Source organism: Polyodon spathula, chromosome 18 (genome assembly GCF_017654505.1).
Source record: "Polyodon spathula isolate WHYD16114869_AA chromosome 18, ASM1765450v1, whole genome shotgun sequence".
Classification (NCBI taxonomy): Eukaryota; Metazoa; Chordata; class Actinopteri; order Acipenseriformes; family Polyodontidae; genus Polyodon; species Polyodon spathula.
This window is the reverse complement of record NC_054551.1, coordinates 17,574,821-17,595,288: the sequence shown is the minus strand read 5'-3', so window position 1 is coordinate 17,595,288 and position 20,468 is coordinate 17,574,821. Positions and strand designations below refer to the sequence as shown.

At 40.6% G+C, this 20,468-nt stretch overlaps 1 protein-coding gene across 1 annotated transcript in view; it reads left to right on the top strand.

The window, feature by feature from the left end:
• The window catches only part of xpr1a (xenotropic and polytropic retrovirus receptor 1a), a 116,050-nt gene that overhangs the window by 83,019 nt on the left and 12,563 nt on the right, over positions 1-20,468 (top strand). Inside the window, exons 10-11 of the mRNA XM_041276997.1 lie at positions 1,621-1,789; positions 11,970-12,164. Of these exons, the coding sequence (XP_041132931.1) occupies positions 1,621-1,789; positions 11,970-12,164 (364 nt within the window). The remainder of the gene's footprint in view (positions 1-1,620; positions 1,790-11,969; positions 12,165-20,468) is intronic.

Sequence of the window (20,468 nt, the reverse complement as noted above, 5' to 3'; positions counted from 1 at the left end):
AAAAGTAAAGAGCTATCTGAAGATTTATTGTCATAAAGCTGCAGAAGGATACAAGAAGATTTCCAAGCATTTGAGTGTCCCAATTTCAACTATTGTTTCTATTATCAAGAAGTACAAGACTCATGGTACTGTCACAACACTCCCTCGGTCTGGAAGAAAGAAGGTTCTTTTTTTAAAAAATTATTAATATGTATTGCATTATACGTAATTCCTCATAATGCAGCCCTGTAACATTTGAACAGTGGTTAGTGGAATAAAAATGTTTTAGTAAATCTTGTTGCAGGAGAACTACCTGACTGAAGACAAGAGCGGGCTTGTTCCTTGCTCTCATTCAAATAAGTTAATTTATTTAAATAGATAATTGTATTTATGGTCCCATGAAATATGTCTTTACAAGAATTGACTGTAGCATGTTTTTTGAAGATATATCAGAAACCTGTAACAACTGAAGCGTTTTGAAAAGTGCTGTATCTTCAGTTCCAGAAACAGTGCTGTCAAACCCGATCGCTTACAAAGAAGACCTACATCAAAAGAATCTTATAAATCAAGAAACATAAATACTGATGGGAGTGAATTTAGTTTAGATTAGCACCCGAATCTGAATTATGGAATTGTGAAGCACTGTATAAAATAAATATTATGGAATGTAATGTAAAATGTGTGGGCTGTGCTCACTGTCAGCAACTTGATTTGTTGTGACATCTGTCAAGATTACAACTTTCCAACATTATGAAAACAAAAGGGCAGATTATTTTTAAAGGGACTACAGTACATATTCAGTGATGGAAATCAGTCTCCTGTTGCGTAGCAGTTTCACCCATTCCAGGTTTTACTACGAGCTTTATTAAACACAGTGTTTAGCTGACAAGTTCAGGTGTGTTCTGTTAAACTCATAGTAAAACCAGGAATGGATCAAACTGCTATGCAGTGGGAGTCTTCTTTCCATCCCTGCATAGTCAATTAATTGAGACTGCTCGTCATTGATACTTTAGGAGCGACAATAAAATGACAGTCTCTCTTTGTTGTATTGTCTGTTTTTGCTTCCTTCGTACAGATACAGTACTTCTTTTCATTCATCCACTCAAACCTGGCTGAGCTAGATCCAATTGTGTATTTTTGTACTTTCTTTTTTGTACCACATCAGAGGGACTGGACAAACAGGGTGATCATAAGCAGAGTTGATTTTATCTCACCCTGAAAAATAAGCATTCAAACCACAGAAGTAGCATTTCAACTTACTGTATGCTTGTTTTGACTACATTATAGTAATACAGTACTTTCATTCAGTACAGTCTTGCATACTGCATAGCCTATTGTAATAATAATAGCCTCACAAAGCTGTAGCCCTACGCATTGCAGTGTTCTGGATGCTGTATAGGCTGATTACAATACTGTACAGCAATGTACTTGTTACCTATCTAATACTTTTATTTCCCAAAGTGACATTAAAGTTGTATGACTGATAAATGTGACATTAACCAAATGGAACATCAAAAGTTTGTCCTTATTCTGCCAGGGACAGTTTAGTGCAGTGATATTAAGTGGTTTGACTGTACTGTGTCTTTATAAGCTGATAATATGCCCTAACCTGAGCTGCTGCTGTCTGTCGTTCCCCTGCAGTTCCGGCTGTGCACAGCTCCATTCCACAAGGTGGAATTTGCTGATTTCTGGCTGGCTGACCAGCTCAACAGTCTGGTCATTGTGCTGATGGACCTGGAGTACATGGTGTGCTTCTACAGCTTCGAACTCCAGTGGGAAGAAAAGGAGGGACTGCTACCCAAAGAGATAAGTGAGTGCAAGGGAAAATACACTGCACAGCTTTAATAGACTTCACAAGGTAGTGTGAAAACTACACTGCGCAGCTTCCATAGACTTCACAAGGTAGTGTGAAAAATATACTGCGCAGCTTCCATAGACTTCACAAGGTAGTGTGAAAAATACACTGCGCAGCTTCCATAGACTTCACAAGGTAGTGTGAAAAATACACTGCGCAGCTTCCATAGACTTCAATTTGTGAATCGTTTTTTGGAGGGTACTGTGCAATGTGTGGACCAGGGTTAAAGGAGCAGTGAATCAAGGTCCCCCTAACATCCCTCACTGTATTGGAATCTCAGTAAGACAGCTATGGCCAAATGGTTTGCATCATCCTACAGAATTAACTCATTTTGCTTCATAGTCGAATGAAACCTGTTGAATAATGTTACAGTAACATCTTGAATTACATACTGCTTTGTAATATACTTAAGAAAAAACTGACAATTTTTGAAATGTAACATTTCCAAATCTAACATGAAATACTGTACTACTATTATGGCTTCCGGTAGACTTGTGTGATATCATTTTGTAGTTTCTTTGATTACATGATGCTAAATAAAATATCTAAATTATGTTCATATATATATATATATATATATATATATATTGTAAGGTACCAGGGAGGGGGTTAAAATCCTTCCCTGCTAAAAACCTTGTGAGAATGCACATTTGGGTGTTATGGGGTTTAATTGTGTAATGGTTTAATTGTTTAGTAATCCCCTGCACCTGATGGTAGTTGTAAATTAGAGCCAGGTGCAGGGTATTTAAGAGAGGCAGCCAGTCTGTTCCAGGCTGCTGTGCGTAGGGAGGCAGAAGGTGTGGTCCGCTTCCAAGCAGTCAAGGTAAAGTGCTGTGTTAAACCTTGTGAGTTGTGTTTGGGTTACAGGTAAACAGCTTAGCTGTCCTGGTTGAGTTAGGTTCCAGACTGTATAGTTAGTGCTCCAAGAAGGAGCTAGGTGTTTGTTTGTTTTGTTTAATTTTTTGATTGGTGTTTATTAAAAGTGTGCGTCAGCACTTAAATCAATTCCATTTCTGTGTCCTGGGTCTACTTTGAAAGGGGCAACGAACGTGAAAAGTGAAAGGATCTTTTACATATGGTACCAGAAGTGTGTGTGGGCGCCCCTATGACCCAGTAAAATGGAAACCCTAGAGGATTTGGTCGCTTTGATGAAGAGAAACACTGCTGCCCAGATTGAGCAGAATAAGAGATGGAGATTGAAACTTGGACTGCCAGAGCCAGAGCCGACGGAGCTGGATCTGCTGCTCCAAAAATGGGAGCAGGCAAGACAAGCCCAGCCGCCGCTCCCAGAGCCCAGAGAAGAGGAGCCGCCGCTCCCAGAGCCCAGAGAGGGAGGAGCCGCCGCTCCCAGAGCCCAGAGAGGAGGAGCCGGAGCCCCCGCTCCCAGAGAAGAGAGCCGCCGCTCCCAGAGCCCAGAGAAGAGGAGCCGCCGCTCCCAGAGCCCAGAGAGGGAGGAGCCGCCGCTCCCAGAGCCCAGAGAAGAGGAGCCGCCGCTCCCAGAGCCCAGAGAAGAGGAGCCGCCGCTCCCAGAGCCCAGAGAAGAGGAGCCGCCGCTCCCAGAGCCAGAGAAGAGGAGCCGCCGCTCCCAGAGCCCAGAGAAGGAGGAGCCGCCGCTCCCAGAGCCCAGAGAAGAGGAGCCGCCGCTCCCAGAGCCCAGAGAAGAGGAGCCGCCGCTCCCAGAGCCCAGAGAAGAGGAGCCGCCGCTCCCAGAGCCCAGAGAGGGAGAAGCGATGAACAAAGAGGAGGAGGTGAGGTGCCCACCTCCATCACCCCAGCGAACCAGTCCGGCACTGCCAGTTGCGGTCCCTTGCCCCTTGCTCCTGGACACCCTGCCGGTCTTCCTAGACCTTCCTGCGCTGGACCTGGAGCCCAGGAGTCTGCAACATTGGCCACAGCTTTTCCCCTGGTTCCCTGCTCCGCTCTTCCCGAGCACCCAGACGTCGCTGGGCTGCTGCCAGACGTCGCTGTTGCTCCCCCTGTTCGCTGCTTCGCTCCCCCTGGGTGATCGGACATCGCTGCGCCGGTCCCCAGTGGAAGATCTCTGTCCACTGCTGCATCCTCCTGTTCCCCGGTCGTCACTTCGGTCGGCCCTGTCATCCCGGTGGGGTCCCTTGTCGCCGGTTCAGGGTCCCTTCCCGGAAGTGCCGGAAGGTTCGACCCACCCTCAAGTCCGCCCGTGGAAGAGGGCGGAAATGGACATTTCGGGACTTGAGTGTGGGTGGTTGTGTTTTAGGGGAGGGGGTGGCCTTGGTATGGCCGATCAGTGTTTCACACTTGAGGGGGAGGATGTGTAAGGTACCAGGGAGGGGGTTAAAATCCTTCCCTGCTAAAAACCTTGTGAGAATGCACATTTGGGTGTTATGGGGTTTAATTGTGTAATTGTTTTATTGTTTAGTAATCCCCTGCACCTGGTGGTAGTTGTAAATTAGAGCCAGGTGCAGGGTATTTAAGAGAGGCAGCCAGTCTGTTCCAGGGCTGCTGTGCGTAGGGAGGCAGAAGGTGTGGTCCGCTTCCAAGCAGTCAAGGTAAAGTGCTGTGTTAAACCTTGTGAGTTGTGTGTTGGGTTACAGGTAAACAGCTTAGCTGTCCTGGTTGAGTTAGGTTCCAGACTGTATAGTTAGTGCTCCAAGAAGGAGCTAGGTGTTTGTTTGTTTTGTTTAATTTATTTGATTGGTGTTTATTAAAAGTGTGCGTCAGCACTTAAATCAATTCCATTTCTGTGTCCTGGGTCTACTTTGAAAGGGGCAACGAACGTGAAAAGTGAAAGGATCTTTACACAATATATATATATTATATATATATATATATATATATATATATATATATATATATATATATATATATATATATAATAGTGATATTCACCCCCTTGGACGTTTTCACAGCTTGTTGTGTTACAACCTGAAATCTTGATGCATTTAAATTGGATTTTTTCCCCTTTGATTTACACAACCTATTCAACACTTTCAATGTGTGAAAGAAATGGTGGAGAGGGGTGAAAAAAAAATAAATAAATAAAAAATAAAAACCTGAAAAGTCTTCATTAGATAAGTATTCACCTCCTTTGCTACGACACTCCTAAATATGCTCAGGTGCAACCAATTGCCTTCAGAATTCACACAGTTAGTTAAATGGAGTCCATCTGTGTGCAATAGAAGTGGTTCACATGATTTTATATTAAATACACCTGTCTCTGTAAGGTCCTACAGTTGAGTAGTGCATTCAAAGCAAAGATACTACCATGAAGATCAAGGAGCTTTCAGAAAAACTCAGTGATAAAGCTGTGGAAAGGCATAGATCAGGGAAGGGGTATAAGAAGATTTCAAAGGCATTGAATATCCCTTGGAGCACAGTCAAGTCGATCATTAAGATGTGGAAGGTATACGGCACCACTGAGAATCTGCTTAGAGCAAGCCGTCCTCCCAAACTGAGCAGCTGGGTAAGAAGGGCATTGGACAGAGAAGCCACCAAGAGGCCAATGACAACTCTGAAAGACATATGTCAACAATAGCTGAGGTACTCCTCAAATCTGGCCTTTATAGAAGAGTGGCAAGAAGGAAGCCATTTCTGAAAAAAGCCCATATAAAATCCTGACTTAGAATTAGCAAAAAGGCATGTGGGAGACTAAAAAGATGTGGCAAAAGATTCTATGGTCCAATGAAACAAAAATTGAACTATTTGGCCAAAATGCAAAGCGTAATGTCTGGCGCATACCCAACACAGCACATCACCCAGGTAACACCATCCCTCCTGTGAAGCATGGTGGTGGCAGCTATGGGAATGCTTTTTTTTATCAGCAGGGAATGGGAAGCTTGTCAGGGTAGAGGGCAAAATGGATGGAGCTAAATACAGGCAAATCTTTGAGGAAAACCTGCTTCAGTCTGCAAAAGACCTAAAACTGGGATGGAGATTCACCTTTCAGCAGGACAGTGACCCCAAGCACACAGCCAAAGCGACACCGGAGTGGCTTAAAAACAAGAAAGTGAATGATCTAGAGTGGCCCAGTCAAAGCCCAGACTTGAATCAGATTGGGAATCTGTGGCAAGACTATCCACCAACGATCCCCATCCAACTTGACAGAGCTTGAACAATTTTGCCAAGAGCAATGGGCGAATATTGCACGATCCAGATGTGCAAACGTGGTAGAGACTTACCCCAAAAGACTCATAGCTGTAATTGCTGCCAAAGGTGTTTCTACCAAGTATTGACTCAGGGAGGTGAATACTTATCTAACCAAGACATTTCAGTTTTTTTTTTGTTTTTTTTGTTCATTAACTGTTGTTTCACAATAAAAATTATCTTGCCTCATCAAAGTGTTGAGTACGTTGTGTAAATCAAAGGGAAAAAAAATCAAATTTAAATGCACCAACATTTCAGTTTGTAACACAACAAACTGTGAAAACATCCAAGGGGGGTGAATACTTACATGTGTGTCTATATATATATATATATATATATATATATATATATATATATATATATATATATATATATATGTGTACGCCTTTATTTTCGGCACTCACTCTCGTTCAATCAGGTGAATCTAGATTGGCCCTGAACTTGAAAAAGACGGCTGGGCAAAACCCATTTTTTCAACAGTTTTCATTGAATTTAAGTCTAGTTTCGTCCAGTGCTTCAAAATTGATGCTTGGCGAATCTGGCTCGGCCATACCATTAATTTGGGCAAGTCTAGTTTTGCCCAAAGCTTCAACGTCAATGCTGGGTCTAGTTTTGCATTTCTACACTCTCCCCTGCCAGCTTCCAAGTGCGTGTCGCCTCCACTTCTGACAACAATGTAGTGACTGTGTGCTGGTTTTCCAGCAGCGGTGCTGAAAAGACAGGACACCAGGGATGGTTTTATAGCAGTTAAACCCTCTTTTTATTAGCTTTGTCTCCCAAAAAGTTCTCTCTCTCTCTCTCTCTCTCTCTCTCTCGTGTGTTTGGCGAGTTTGTCTGCGCGTGTGGAGGAGCAAGGTTTTTCGATTTTTAACTTTTTGGATGAGAGAGCTAATAAAAACATTGGTTCTAATTGCTATTAAAACCAGCCCTCATGTTCTGCCTTTTCTGCACCGCCGCTGGAAACCCAGCACATCGTCTCTACATTACAAGTGGTAACTTTGGGGTTCATTCAGAAGCCCTGGGCGAAACTAGAATCGCCAGACCACCAGGTTTTGCCCGTAACATATATATTTTACTGAGACTTTGTAGAATGAAACACCATGCTGCATGTATCTTACGTAATAACTGTTATTGTTGCTTTTTAAAGAAAGACAAGTATATTTCCAAGAACATTATGCTGGATCCAAAGTGACAATTAGTGGTTTAAAGACTGAGAGCAGCACCTGCCTAGCAGATACTCTGAGAGCAGCACCTGCCTAGCGGATACTTTTTGAGAGCAGCACCTGCCTAGCAGAGACTGAGAGCAGCACCTGTCTAGCAGAGACTGAGAGCAGCACCTGCCTAGCACACTCTGAGAGCAGCACCTGCTTAGCGGATACTCTGAGAGCAGCACCTGCCTAGCACAAACTGAGAGCAGCACCTGCCTAGCACATTCTGAGAGCAGCACCTGCCTAGCGGATACTCTGAGAGCAGCACCTGCTTAGCACAGACTGAGAGCAGCACCTGCCTAGCACAGACTGAGAGCAGCACCTGCCTAGCACAGACTGAGAGCAGCACCTGCCTAGCACAGACTGAGAGCAGCACCTGCCTAGCAGAGACTGAGAGCAGCACCTGCCTAGCAGAGACTGAGAGCAGCACCTGCCTAGCACAGACTCTGAGAGCAGCACCTGCCTAGCAGAGACTGAGAGCAGCACCTGCCTAGCAGAGACTGAGAGCAGAACCTCTCTAGCAGAGACTCTGAGAGCAGCACCTGCCTAGCAGAGACTCTGAGAGCAGAACCTGTCTAGCACAGACTCTGAGAGCAGCACCTGCCTAGCAGAGACTGAGAGCAGCACCTGTCTAGCGCAGACTCTGAGAGCAGCACCTGCCTAGCAGAGACTGAGAGCAGAACCTCTCTAGCAGAGACTCTGAGAGCAGCACCTGCCTAGCAGAGACTCTGAGAGCAGAACCTGTCTAGCGCAGACTCTGAGAGCAGCACTTGCCTAGCAGAGACTCTGAGAGCAGAACCTGTCGAGCAGAGACTCTGAGAGCAGCACCTACCTAGCAGAGACTCTGAGAGCAGAACCTGTCTAGCGCAGACTCTGAGAGCAGCACTTGCCTAGCAGAGACTCTGAGAGCAGAACCTGTCGAGCAGAGACTCTGACCTGATGCAAGCTTCCAGTGTCCTGGTACAATTTATTTGAATGATCTTGCATCAGCTATACTCCTGATTGGTACATATTTATCATCAATTATGGAATTCATGTCAGATTGGTGCAGATCTGAAAGCTGAGATCATGAGAAACTCTGCCTCCTGTATGATACGTGAGCTTTGCTGTCTGCCCACGACTGTCTGCAGCTGGGAATCACTTCTCTTTACTGGGCAAAGCAGCTTTTAGACCCTACTGAGCTGGATCATTCATTTAAACCTCACTGCTGCATAAATTGCGTTCTGGTAATCGCACACTGAAATGCAAGCCCTCACCACAGCACATTCACACACTGCTGAACTTAGATTCACAGCAGAACAAAAAACAATGATGCTGTTTGCGAGTAATATCATTAAAACAAGTAGTCCTCCCAGGTGACAGAAAACCCAAAATACTGACCTTGGCGGCATCAGGAAAAGTTTATTGCACCATTTTGCAATATTCTAAAGCACATACTTTTTAGAAAATTAATTTGTATTGGAAAATGAAGTGATGCAGAAGTGCTGAAATTAGCCCTTCAAAGCTCTTTCTAGCAATCTGTGCTTCTGCACTGCCTATAATCATGCAGTCTGTAATCACATGAACATGCTGGGGGTGTGCCCTTCATTCTGATTAGTACTCAGTGCAAGAGCAAAACAAGCACCAGCATGTATAATATAACTGGGGCTTCCACTCCGATCAACCAGTATTCACAACACAGATAAGATGTATAAAATGGGAAATAGAACAGGTGAATACTTATTTTTATTTTATGTATTTTCAGTATATTTATTTATTCTGAATTAGCGCTTAAGCTGGCAGACATCCTTCCCCTTCCTTGAGGGGGAAAAACATTGACGAGCCGTGCATGCTGAGGTATTGCAAAGAGCCCAGGATAGAGAAACTGGGGCAAGGGCTGTGGAACCAACACACTGTCACCACATTGCAAATCATACTGCCAGCTCCTCAAAGACCTCGAGAAGGATCTTCCACCTGCAGAAGCAGGATTTAAGTTGGGATTTTTCAGAAGCATAGTCTTTCATTGTTCAAGATTCCCAGTGATCTCATTGGAATATCTCCCAACATCATCCACCCATTCGTCGCCTCCCAGTCCATCTCTTTCATTCCCAGATGCTTTTTTGACAGTTGTGCATCTCAGTAGAAGAACCAGTGCTTAACTTCCTGGACTTTTAGGCAGAGCTTGCAAATGGCAAAGGTCCCTGTGATGGTATTGGTGGTACAGTTAAGGCAAAGCCATTCTGCAGCACCCTTTAATGACCAAATCCTCACTCCAGTGTTCAAGTAGGGCCAGAAGAACATTTCAGCCATCCAAATCTCCATGTCTTTTGTCAGTGAAAAAACTACAACAGCAGCTGCAACAAGACTACCAAACAGTAATGCCTTTATCATCAAGAGAACACAGATCCCAGATTCTGAGAGCCTGGGGAAAGTCTTTCAATTCAGCCGAAGCCTGTCGGCAGTGCTCAGGAAGTTCCAGTTTGATGACTGTGAGGTCGAATCGTTCATATCCAATGTATAATACATTCTGGTTTGGACTGATCATGAATTTACTGATGACCTAACTAGATTCATGCACCCAAGTGGAATAGCCATCCAGTATCACTGACCAGAGAATGATACTTGCTGGGTTCCTCTTCCTCCACCAGGAGCTACAGCATCAGTATTAATGCATTCAATATGCAAAAAAGATCTGAGATTTTAGACATATTAGGGGTAATTTAACCGTCAGTGCTGCTAAACTATTCATGCACAGTGTGATCTTTACATATATATCATCTTGTATTACCTCATGGTCTCAAGCAGGTGAATCGGTAATTAAACCAATACGTTCTCTTTATAAGCAAGCTCTAAAAATCTTGAATAAAAAACCTGTGAGATACCATCACTGTAACATTTTGACGAAGTACCAGTTGCTGATTTTTGGTAATTGTCATGCAGTTCTCATGCAAAAATGGTATTTAAACTTTGCGTGGATTATATACTCCATCCTTAAAGGAATTTATGAAAAAGCTCTCTGAAGATACTGATAGCCTCGCAAGGGAAGCTGTATGTGGGAATTGTAGATTGGAGGTCTTAAGGGTTTTAAAAATATTTTGTAATAAACTTAAGGTTTGGTTCAAACATAATCAATTATGCAATCATTAATTTATTCAGGATGAAGTTGAATTTTAATTGTGTATATTGGATATTTATATTATATAAATTGTACTGTAACTTGATTATGTAAGCTGTTGATTGTTATGTACTGTTAATAGATCATTTATGTTTTAATGTTGTATGTATTTTTAATCAAATATTCAACAGGAGGTTATTGTTGTAGTTTAGAGTAGAAGTAATATGGAAATTTATTACAGTTGTCGTCAATGTCTGCCCAGGGACTGTCAATGGAAATGCGCCTACTAGCTAAGCTGAAAATGTAATGCATCTTGTGTCATGCAAGTGGCACTTATGTTATACTTGTATGTGTCCCTGATAAATAAACACAATAAATAGAAATGTAATGTAATGCTTGAAGCTATTTAAAAAATAAATAAATAAATAAATGGCACCAACACCACAGCTTTAACTGCAAGTCAATGGGTCTGCTCAAAGCCTAGAACAGTGCCATAACTTTTGGATGGCTGGTCCAGTAAAGATGCAATTAGAAATGGGAGAAGAAAGACCCCCGCCCCATGCTGCAGGTGACCCTTTATTTTACAGAATGAACCCTGTAGGGAATGTAGGCAAGTCAACACTGATAGGAGGCTAAATTATGGAAGAGTATACACATGAATCGTGTGTTTGTATGAAATCGACCATGGTTCTGCATTTATCAGCAACGTAACCATTGAATAGACCTGGAAGCCAGTGCTGCTCTCCAAGGTGCTGAAAAGCTCCCATTGTTACAGTTGCACTAAACCATTCTAACAGTGCCATTATACAGTTTTTGCAATTTACTATGTAAAGTCATTCTTTTAATCAAATTCATTTTTGAGTATATACATCTTCAATTTTAATGTGACCTATGAGAACAAATGTATGTTTTATGCGGTTTCTTACAATTGTCATGTTTTTTTCTGATTAGTCTAGACTATCTATTTGTGACTGGTGACTGCAGGAAACCCTTATAAACAAGATATTGTTTTTGTTTTTAGTTTTTTTTGTCCTCTAGAAACATAATTTAAAAAGTAAAGTGGATTAAAAGTCTGTGGGGTTTGTTTTATTTTGTTTGTTGTTCCCTTAACCTTTTATGACCTTTTCAGTTATTCATAGTGGTACTTAGGGCAAATACTTAAATACCTTTTTTTTTTTTTTTAAGGGGCTTTCACTAGAGTTCGGGAGCTGCTCTTCTGTTCTAGTTGCCTGTTATAGACATGCTGTATATAAGATAAACCACGGTGGCTGGCTTAATTGCAATAAGTACCACTCTGGATGGTTGATTCAAACATCAGGAGTAGTAACATAAAATAAGAACATTAAGCCAATGACTATTTAAAATAAAAATCAAATCAAATAATTCAACTCGGTTGTCTTCCTTTGCAACATAAGAAATATAGTACTTTTGAGGTTTGCTGTGTTAGTAACTTTATTATTTTGGAGATTATGGACAACATATGTTTATTTTGTAAACATTGTGAGTAGATATGTTTTAAATCTTATGTCAATTGAATGAACCAAAGCCTCTTGAAACCTTGACATCAATGAAAAGTTCATAGTTACCAAAACTAAACAAAATATACAGGAGAACACTGCTGAATTAGCTAGCAAGAAGCTTTTACCTTTGAGTTCATGATTGAGTGCTTGAAATTCTGCATGTGTTGATTGCTGGCGTCTCTCTTGTTCCTCAGAAAACCCAGTGTGTCACAGCTACACTTACGGGCTGCGGGCCATCATCCAGTGCTTGCCAGCCTGGTTCCGCTTCGTGCAGTGCCTGCGCCGTTACCGTGACACCAAGCGAGCCTTCCCCCACCTGGTGAATGCTGGGAAATACTCCACCACCTTCTTTGTGGTCACCTTCGCTGCTCTGTACAACACTCACAAAGGTAAGCAGGACCTGTCTTTTCACACTAAGGATTTGAAGTTCAGGTGCCTGGTCTTAGCAGGATGTCTGGTTTCAATAACCCCTGAACTCTGACAATCTGGTGTGTGTAGCCTGGGATTTAGTGGGTTGCATACACTGTGGTTCAAGTGACACATTTCAAAGTGTTTTTGCTACACAGTTTCGGAGTCCTGTAATTGAGGTTGTCACTTCATATCTGCAGCGTTCTGTAAACCCTTCATGATAAATGTGTTGTTGACCATGAGTTTGACCTCTGACCTAATATGGCTGCCCTACTTAAGTTCCATTACTGGTGTTGACTTGTAAAAGCTAACTGTTTCACTGTCTCATGGTTTCACTCTGTCCAAATCAATGATACATACCACCTGCCTCGATGTCGGGTCTTTAAAATTGATACAGTTCTATTAAATTGGAACAGCAAAATGACAAGTTATTTCATCAAAGACATGGAAGCAGTTAGGCATTTTACAACCAAAAAACATATCATAATCTAAGAGAAAGCACTTTGGTGCACAGATAAAACACAGGTTTTCACAGATTTAAGAAACAGCACTGCCAAATCCCAAATGCTTACAAATAAGTATAGAATAACAGTAATGTGAATAATATTATATAATTGCAAGGATTGTCCTTCTATTCATTTCAGTGTGGTGCTGTACAGTGTATTTCAGGACATCGCCACTGTTCTTTGTTTTTAATTTCAAATAACCTCATAGCTATTGTATAATGACAATATGGCACGCTTGGGTGTGTGTTGTTGTTGACTTCATAGAGTGCCTCATAATGTATCGAGGTGTGACGATTTCCCACACGGACACTCACCCCATCATGCTGTGTTGCTTGATTATGAGAAAGATGATAGATTTATAATGCTTACACTTGCTTTCATCTGAACCAGACCATTACCTGAGCTCATGAAATTACACAAACAGAAACCAGCAGTGTTTTATATATATATATATATATATATATATATATATATATATATATATATATATATATATTATATATATATATTATAGATATATACACCTTTTAATCTTGCCATTTGTACACATTTTTAAATTGCTTGTCAAATTGGGAGTCAATAAAATGAGCAGGGCTGTCTTCACGGGAACTGAACATGTTTTAATATGCATTGTGACTTACAACATTCATTAGGGTAAAGAAAAAGAAGTACCTGGGGAGCACTTTAGACCCCCCCTCCTGTGATTACAGTCCAGTGCTGGCTCCTGCAGTCTATAATTGTGTCTTCACTGAAGCCCTCTAAATGAGCTATTAAAAGCTGCAGCAGCGCATGCATCTTCTGCTTCAATTAGCAAATGTAAGGGTATGACTGTATCTACTTGATATGAACAAATATAAATACAAGGCTTATTAAAAGAAATGGGAATTCTGGAGACATGGGAGTAAAAGCATGTTTTTTTTCCTACCAATAAGTCAGGGTCATTCAAGTGCTGTTGCTACAGCAATGAACAATCACTGGAATCAGAGATGTGCCTGGCTATTAAAATTATTTTCCAGAGACAGAAAGGCTCTTTACATCTAAGTTTGCTCAGACAGGGGGCTGAGTTGCCTCTGAAGGTCATGTTTTGTTTTATTGCAGCAGTAAGTATACACAAAGCGTCCTCTGTTGCCTTGAATACACAGGTATTTTTCCCTGTGGCTTGGGGCGTATGAGGGAGTCAAACAAAGCTGCCTTTGACTTCTCTTTGTTTGCAGCATCATATGTTATTAGCAGGGTTTTCATTTTATTTAAGAATCCATGTAGCTGTCAATCAGCTGCTGCTACCACTGCTGTGGGTACCGGTGAACTCAACCCAAAACTAGGCAGGCCTAAGCTCTGTAATGCGCTGGTGAAATCAAATGACAGGGAAATTGGACGCCAGTCCAGTCAGGCCACAGTGAAATCAGAAGCAAGTGTGGTCAGCCCATAGATGAATAATAATCACAATTAGAGTCGTAATGTCACTAACATTTATTATATTGTGAATCTTCACCAAGAGGGCGAGCAAATTAAAGTGAAACAACTGTTTATGTACTACATACTACTGTTACTATTACCTAGAATAGTAATAATGTATGTTGTGTTTTGTATGAACTTACGTGGTGCAGTGTTAGAATGTCACGCTACTGTAAAACACGACCTCAGTTTTTTTTATGACCGAGATTTCTGTATGCTTGGATAGAATTTTCAATATTGGAATAGTATTCCTAGTAAAAGCAAGTGAATTATGAATCTGATTGTGATTATTATCCATCAATTAATTAATCTTCGACTGGACATACCTCTGATTTTGCTGTGGCCCTGAGTGCACTTTCCTCTAATATTTCTTATGTCTAACGGTACGAAGGCCAATTTGACTGGGAACCTTCAGCTGCTATCTCATTTCAGATACTGACTTCATACATTCAATATTATGGAAACTCCTTGAGCAAAATCTAGTTTGACTTTACTGGCATATTGGGGGTCATAGGACTGGTTTCTGCATGATAAAGACCTAATGCTTTCAAATATTGGCTTCATACTTGATACACAACTGTATTCTGTGATTCTCAGATAGGTCTCAGACAATGAAAATGTACCATTTTGTGTCAGGATGTGTGAACTATGCATCAGATACAGTCACTTACAGCAACATCTCACCCGAAAGAGAGTAATGTGTCTGTTTGATGTGTGATGGCGTTTCTATTTTATAATTTGTTACTCTGACTGATCTCTGGTGGGGCTTCCTTTATCTCAAATTGGGAAAACCCTGGTTCGGAAAGCATTTTACCCCACGAGGGGGTCCTGGTCCCCACATACCAGGTGTATTTTGGCTGTAAAAAGAACTTCTTTTTTTTTTTTTTTTTTTTACAGTAGCATTTTGGAAATGGTATCCTTTTTTCAGAACACTCTGAGGAACATTATAAAGTACTTTGGAAACCGTACAAACTTTTTTCACTTTTTTTTTTTAGTTAAGTATTTTTTATTAAATTACAAGACATTGTTTCACTTGAGGGATTGCAATGACATAATACACGTTTCTTCTCAGGGTCTTTGTAAGCAATAGTGGACACTTCTCTCGATTTTTATATTCTCAAAATAAATATTTATAAGTAAAATACTAGTTATTCATTCCGTTATTATCAGTAATAAGGAAAAAGAAAATGTACCTGATACATTTTAGTTCATGAAATAGTATATGCTTATTATATCTACTTGTTTCTTGATATTTATAAATGTTCTGAAACATACATATTAAAACATGAGACAGAATAAATGTTCTAATATAATTAAGTCAAATACGTCAGATTTACAGTGTTTCCTCTTTTTTATTAGCTCGAAACAAGTTCCTGTGATGTTTTGTTTCTGCTTTTGTCTCTGCTGGGCTGCTGTAAACTGTCTCCCCCTTTAGACACTAAATGCCCCTCTCAGTGACATCACACGAAAAAAAAAACTGTCAGAGGAACAGATCACGGCGTCACGTCCCCTAAAATACCCTTAGTTACTTCCCCTCGGAGAGCTAGTTCAATCACGTCTCCTCCAGTCAATGACTGACACATTGCTTACTGTACTATGGTGATGACTTCTGTTACTATGACTCCGCCCACTTCCTGGATAGCCAGCTTCCAACTGACCCTGGAATGAACTGCCCAATCATCCAGTCCAGGGCACACTGTTCCTGTTACACAGCACCCTCACAGGTCGGGAGGGAGATTGTGTGACAGAGAGCGAATGAATCCAAGTCAACAAAGTCATGTAGAATGTGTGTGTTTTACGCTCACTGCTAATAAAGAAGTTTACTTTGCTGAAAAACATTCATCCACAAGCATCGCTGGTAATGGGTTGCTAAAACTACTCTGTTGTCTCTCGGCACTGTATTATTAGTGCAGGCATGTTTACATTAAATTCAGATGCTATATTAAAGGAGGTGGGGCCAACTGGGAAAATCTCATCATGGGGCACTACAGAGAGAGAGAGAGAGGTGATATTTTTTATCGGACCCTTAACAAATAAAATATCAGAAGCATTTGACAGCTGGGCTGAGTCAGTTCTAACATACAAACTCTTCCTAACATACCCCAATTCAAGTACAGTAAAGTAAAGTATGTCATTTAATTAAAGTACAGTACTCTAATCAGTTTCTCCAAGACATATGTACATTGTATTTTCACAGCATAGGGAGAAAAAGAAGTATCTGCTGTATACGGTGTGTGGCAGGGCAAATCCCTGCCTGAAAGAATGTGTTGGTGCTTGGCAGTGATAGGGTTAATTTCTGCCCCTGCCAGGTAAATGTGGCCATCTGATATACTGAGTAACGTGAGAAAAAAAAGTGTAGTTAGTACTCGGTGGGGTTAGGTTTTTGTTTTGTTTGTGTGTAATAAAAGTGCACAACTGCGCTAAAGTGCAAGTTTACTACTTACCATTTACTACTTAGCTACTGATCTGTAATGTTTATAAAACTACAGGGATTGAAATTTACAGAAAGTCATTTTGGTGCGATAGTATGCTGTTGTTTTTTTGACAGTCATTTTACCCACTTGAGTGATCTGCAGAGGATGCTCTGTAATATAAAGAGCTGGGCCGCTTTGAGGAGGAATAGCAATACTGGCTCTGCACTTTTCTCTCTTTCTCCCTGACTCTCTCCCTTTCTCTCTCCCTCTCCCCCTTTCTCTGTCTCCCTTTCTCCCTATCCCCTCTCTTTCTCTCCCCTTTCTCTCTTTCTCTCCCTCTCTCTCTCTCTCCCTCCCTCTCTCCCCCTTTCTCCCTCTATCTCTACCTCTCTCTATCTCAACCTCTTTCTCTCTCTCCTCTCTCTCCCTCTCCCTCTCTCTCGTTTGTGTGTGTGTGTGTGGTAGCAGGAGGGCAGGCAGACACCACTGGAGGTGATTGAGTTGTAATTGCCTGCCTGCGGCGATCGCATCTCTCTCAAACACTGCTTGAATACCAATGAGGCCAGGGCTCCAGAGTTTATTAGTGTGCAAGGCTGTATTTCGATAAGAACAAAGAATCCTATTTCAAAACAAATCATGGTGGCATATATCCATAACAATTCATCCAAACCAAATCCTCCATCATGAATAAATCCTAGGCGTGCTAATTTGGAGCATTCACTAAAATGTTTTTCAGCTTGGTTGCCTCAGTCGTCCGAAATGTTTGGTAAAAGGCAAAACTAGATATGTTTTTGTCAGCCTAATAAACACTGGGATTCTGTTAATGAAAGAACTGAATTGCTGGGGTGTGTGTTTATGCAGTTGTGTATCATGAAATAGGATATGTTACCTGAGACGTTTCTAGTTTATTTCTTATCCATGCATTTTTTATGTGCTTTTGAAATATAAGTCAAGACTTTATTCAAAGATTCGTTCAACTGTTATGATCTGTTATGATCTGAACCAAGATAAAGGACTTGCACTTTTGAAATAAAGTTTCTAGATGTTCTTTTAGAAACAGCTGTCAAAGCCTAATTGTTTACAAGACAGTAGTCGGTAAGATAATTTATCGAACATGTGTCACACATTTCTAAAGGTCAGTACTGTTCATGTTTTCCAGTCCAAACACATGAAAAATAGCATCCTCAGAATACATTTAGCATTGTATTCTTTTACACCCCACCTTTTTCAAACATTTTGTTTTACAAAATATTATATATAGAAAAGGTTATTTTGGTCTTCGAGCAAACTGTTGTGCTGAAAAATGTGCTTTGAGCAAGTGCACAGTTCCCAAACAGATTGTGAAGATGCTGTGAACAGCAATTAATTGCGGGGTATTAAAAATGGACATCAAGTGAAATACAAACTTTTTTTTTTAATACAATATTTTTATTAAAATTAGTAAATTATATTTGTAAGATGCACGTAATTGATTCATTATTTATGTATTTTTTATTGATGCAGGAAGTTAACCCATTGAGACCGTGGCCTCATTTGCAAGGTGGTCGTGGTAAGCAATTTAGGAGGATAGTGACCTCAAACATTACACTTCAAGAGAGTTTGAAATAACGTTCGTAATGTTCTTGCCTTGTTATTTAGAAAATACAGTTTTAGAAGAAAAAAAATGACACAATTAAAAATGTATTGTTTTATTCATATTATAAGACTACTGCATACACAATATTTAAACTGAAAAATGAAATGTCAATGCACGTTTGTCCAATCACTATTTTTTAAGCAAAAGAAGTATGCTTCTTAAACGTTTAATATTCTCATAAATCATAGTAAGGATTGAACTACCTCTTATTAGAAAACAAGTGTTGTCTGTGGAATAAAACCGAGACTCCATTTTGACAGCAAGAAACCCTTCTTAAAGGTTTATTTAAGATGGTGATTTTTCAAAAGACACCAAATTGAGAGCTCCACTGTGCTGCTGCGTCTCATTTTAAACAATGTTTTGATTGTTTAAATAATCAGTCAGTTAAAATTAAAAGTAGTTCAATCAAATTAGATACATATGAAGAAACCATAATGAGTACTTGTTTAAATAAAATTCAATTCAGATTTAGAAACCTACAAATCACTGGATTTGTTTTTGCAAGGCTTGCTGCTGTGGTATTTAGAATTGCACTGAACGCCCTTAAACACATAAAGAAGCGCTTCTTTGCTTGACAAAAATGAAACTCTACAGAGCCCCAGAAGCAGCTGCTGCTGCTGTATGAAGAGAAAGTTTGTTTTCATTGGGTACTTCATCCAAATTATCTTAAATTAACTATCGAACAATTGAAATTCATTCCTGCTGTATCTTCCAGCAGACCGAAGACCGAAGAAGATGTCTCTTCTATTATGGTTATTTTTTTCAGTGATTTACCGAATCCTAACTATGAGTGTAACACACACACAAACATTATATATATATATATATATATATATATATATATATATATATATATATATATATATATATATATATATATATATATATATATAATGGAAATGTTTGGTGTGTTTGTCAATTTTCCCCGGACGTTTTACACTGTCCTCGAGCATAAATGAAAGTCGAACTTCCAGGAATGCAGTTTAAACAGGATGGTACCTGTGTGTTCATTATTTACAGTGCTTCAACAAAACATCCAAAATAAACAAACAAAAGCCTAACTCCTTAATGGAGTACTAACTATACAAGTAAGTTTCCCTAACTAACAGTCCGGGCAGCTAAGCTGCTTACCGGCTCCAAAACACCAGGACTCTTAAGTCCTACCTTGCACAGAAGATGCTTGCTTGCTTGCTTGCTTGCTTGTTTGCTTGCTCGCTCGCTCCACACTGCTCACTGTCCAACTGTCCTCAACCAATAGGTTGACCCTGCGCTTTTTAAAAGGCTCCCAATTGTTTAATTGTTGGCAGCTGTTGAATCAATTACACAATCACGTCTTTTCCAATTATGCCATTTAAAATGGCTACCCATCGGTCGTGGCCTCCTGGGAATTGAAGTCGTGCTGCGCCAGACTGGCAGGACTACATTTCCTTAAAACTGGTACAGACTGCACATAATCCATGGCCCAAAATATCGTCCCGGATTGCTCACTCAGGGTTGGTGTTCGGTGAGTGGAGACCGGGAGAGCGAGAGAGGAGATAAATTATAAAAAAGTTAACAATTGCTACGCATGCTAGTTTAAACTAACACGATACTTGTTTGTTCTGTTTGTTTGTTTATTTTGTTTGTTTTGTTTTGTGTAATTTTGTGTTTAAATCTTTTATTTTATTTAATAAATACACACATGAGGGCGTCTCATACCCCAGTCTGCTGTTGTGTGGTTTCAGTTCCTGGTCTGACATCACTCCTGCAGCCAGCCTGTTCATCAAAACAAAATATTTTCACTGCACAGAAGCTACACAAAAGCTGTGACCACACCACTATGTTTTGTTCTTAAAACACATGTCCTGGTTTAAGTGTGCCCGTGCACAGGCTTAAGTTTCTGTTTGCCCATGTCACGGGTTTTCTTACTGAGAGAGCACAGCTAATTGAGCATTAACACTGAAGGGTTGTTTCTGAACATGGTTTCTAAGAAGAGAAAACATGCAGACAAACACTATTTTTATGAAGCAGAAACAGGCTTGTGACAGACATTATGTAATGGCCATTTAAACAATAAATAAATCCATTTTGAAATGGTATTTCAGTGGCCCCTTTATTGCGTGACCTGTCACTATGAACCTTGCTCGTATATGTTTGTGTTCAGGACAGCTGTCACAGTGTATTAGATAGTCTACAAGGGCTAGAGCAGCAAGTTAAACTGTCTATAAGAAACAAGCATCGCGTGATAGGCGCTTGATACTGTCATAAAGGATAGGCCCTCACCCAGCGGAGCAC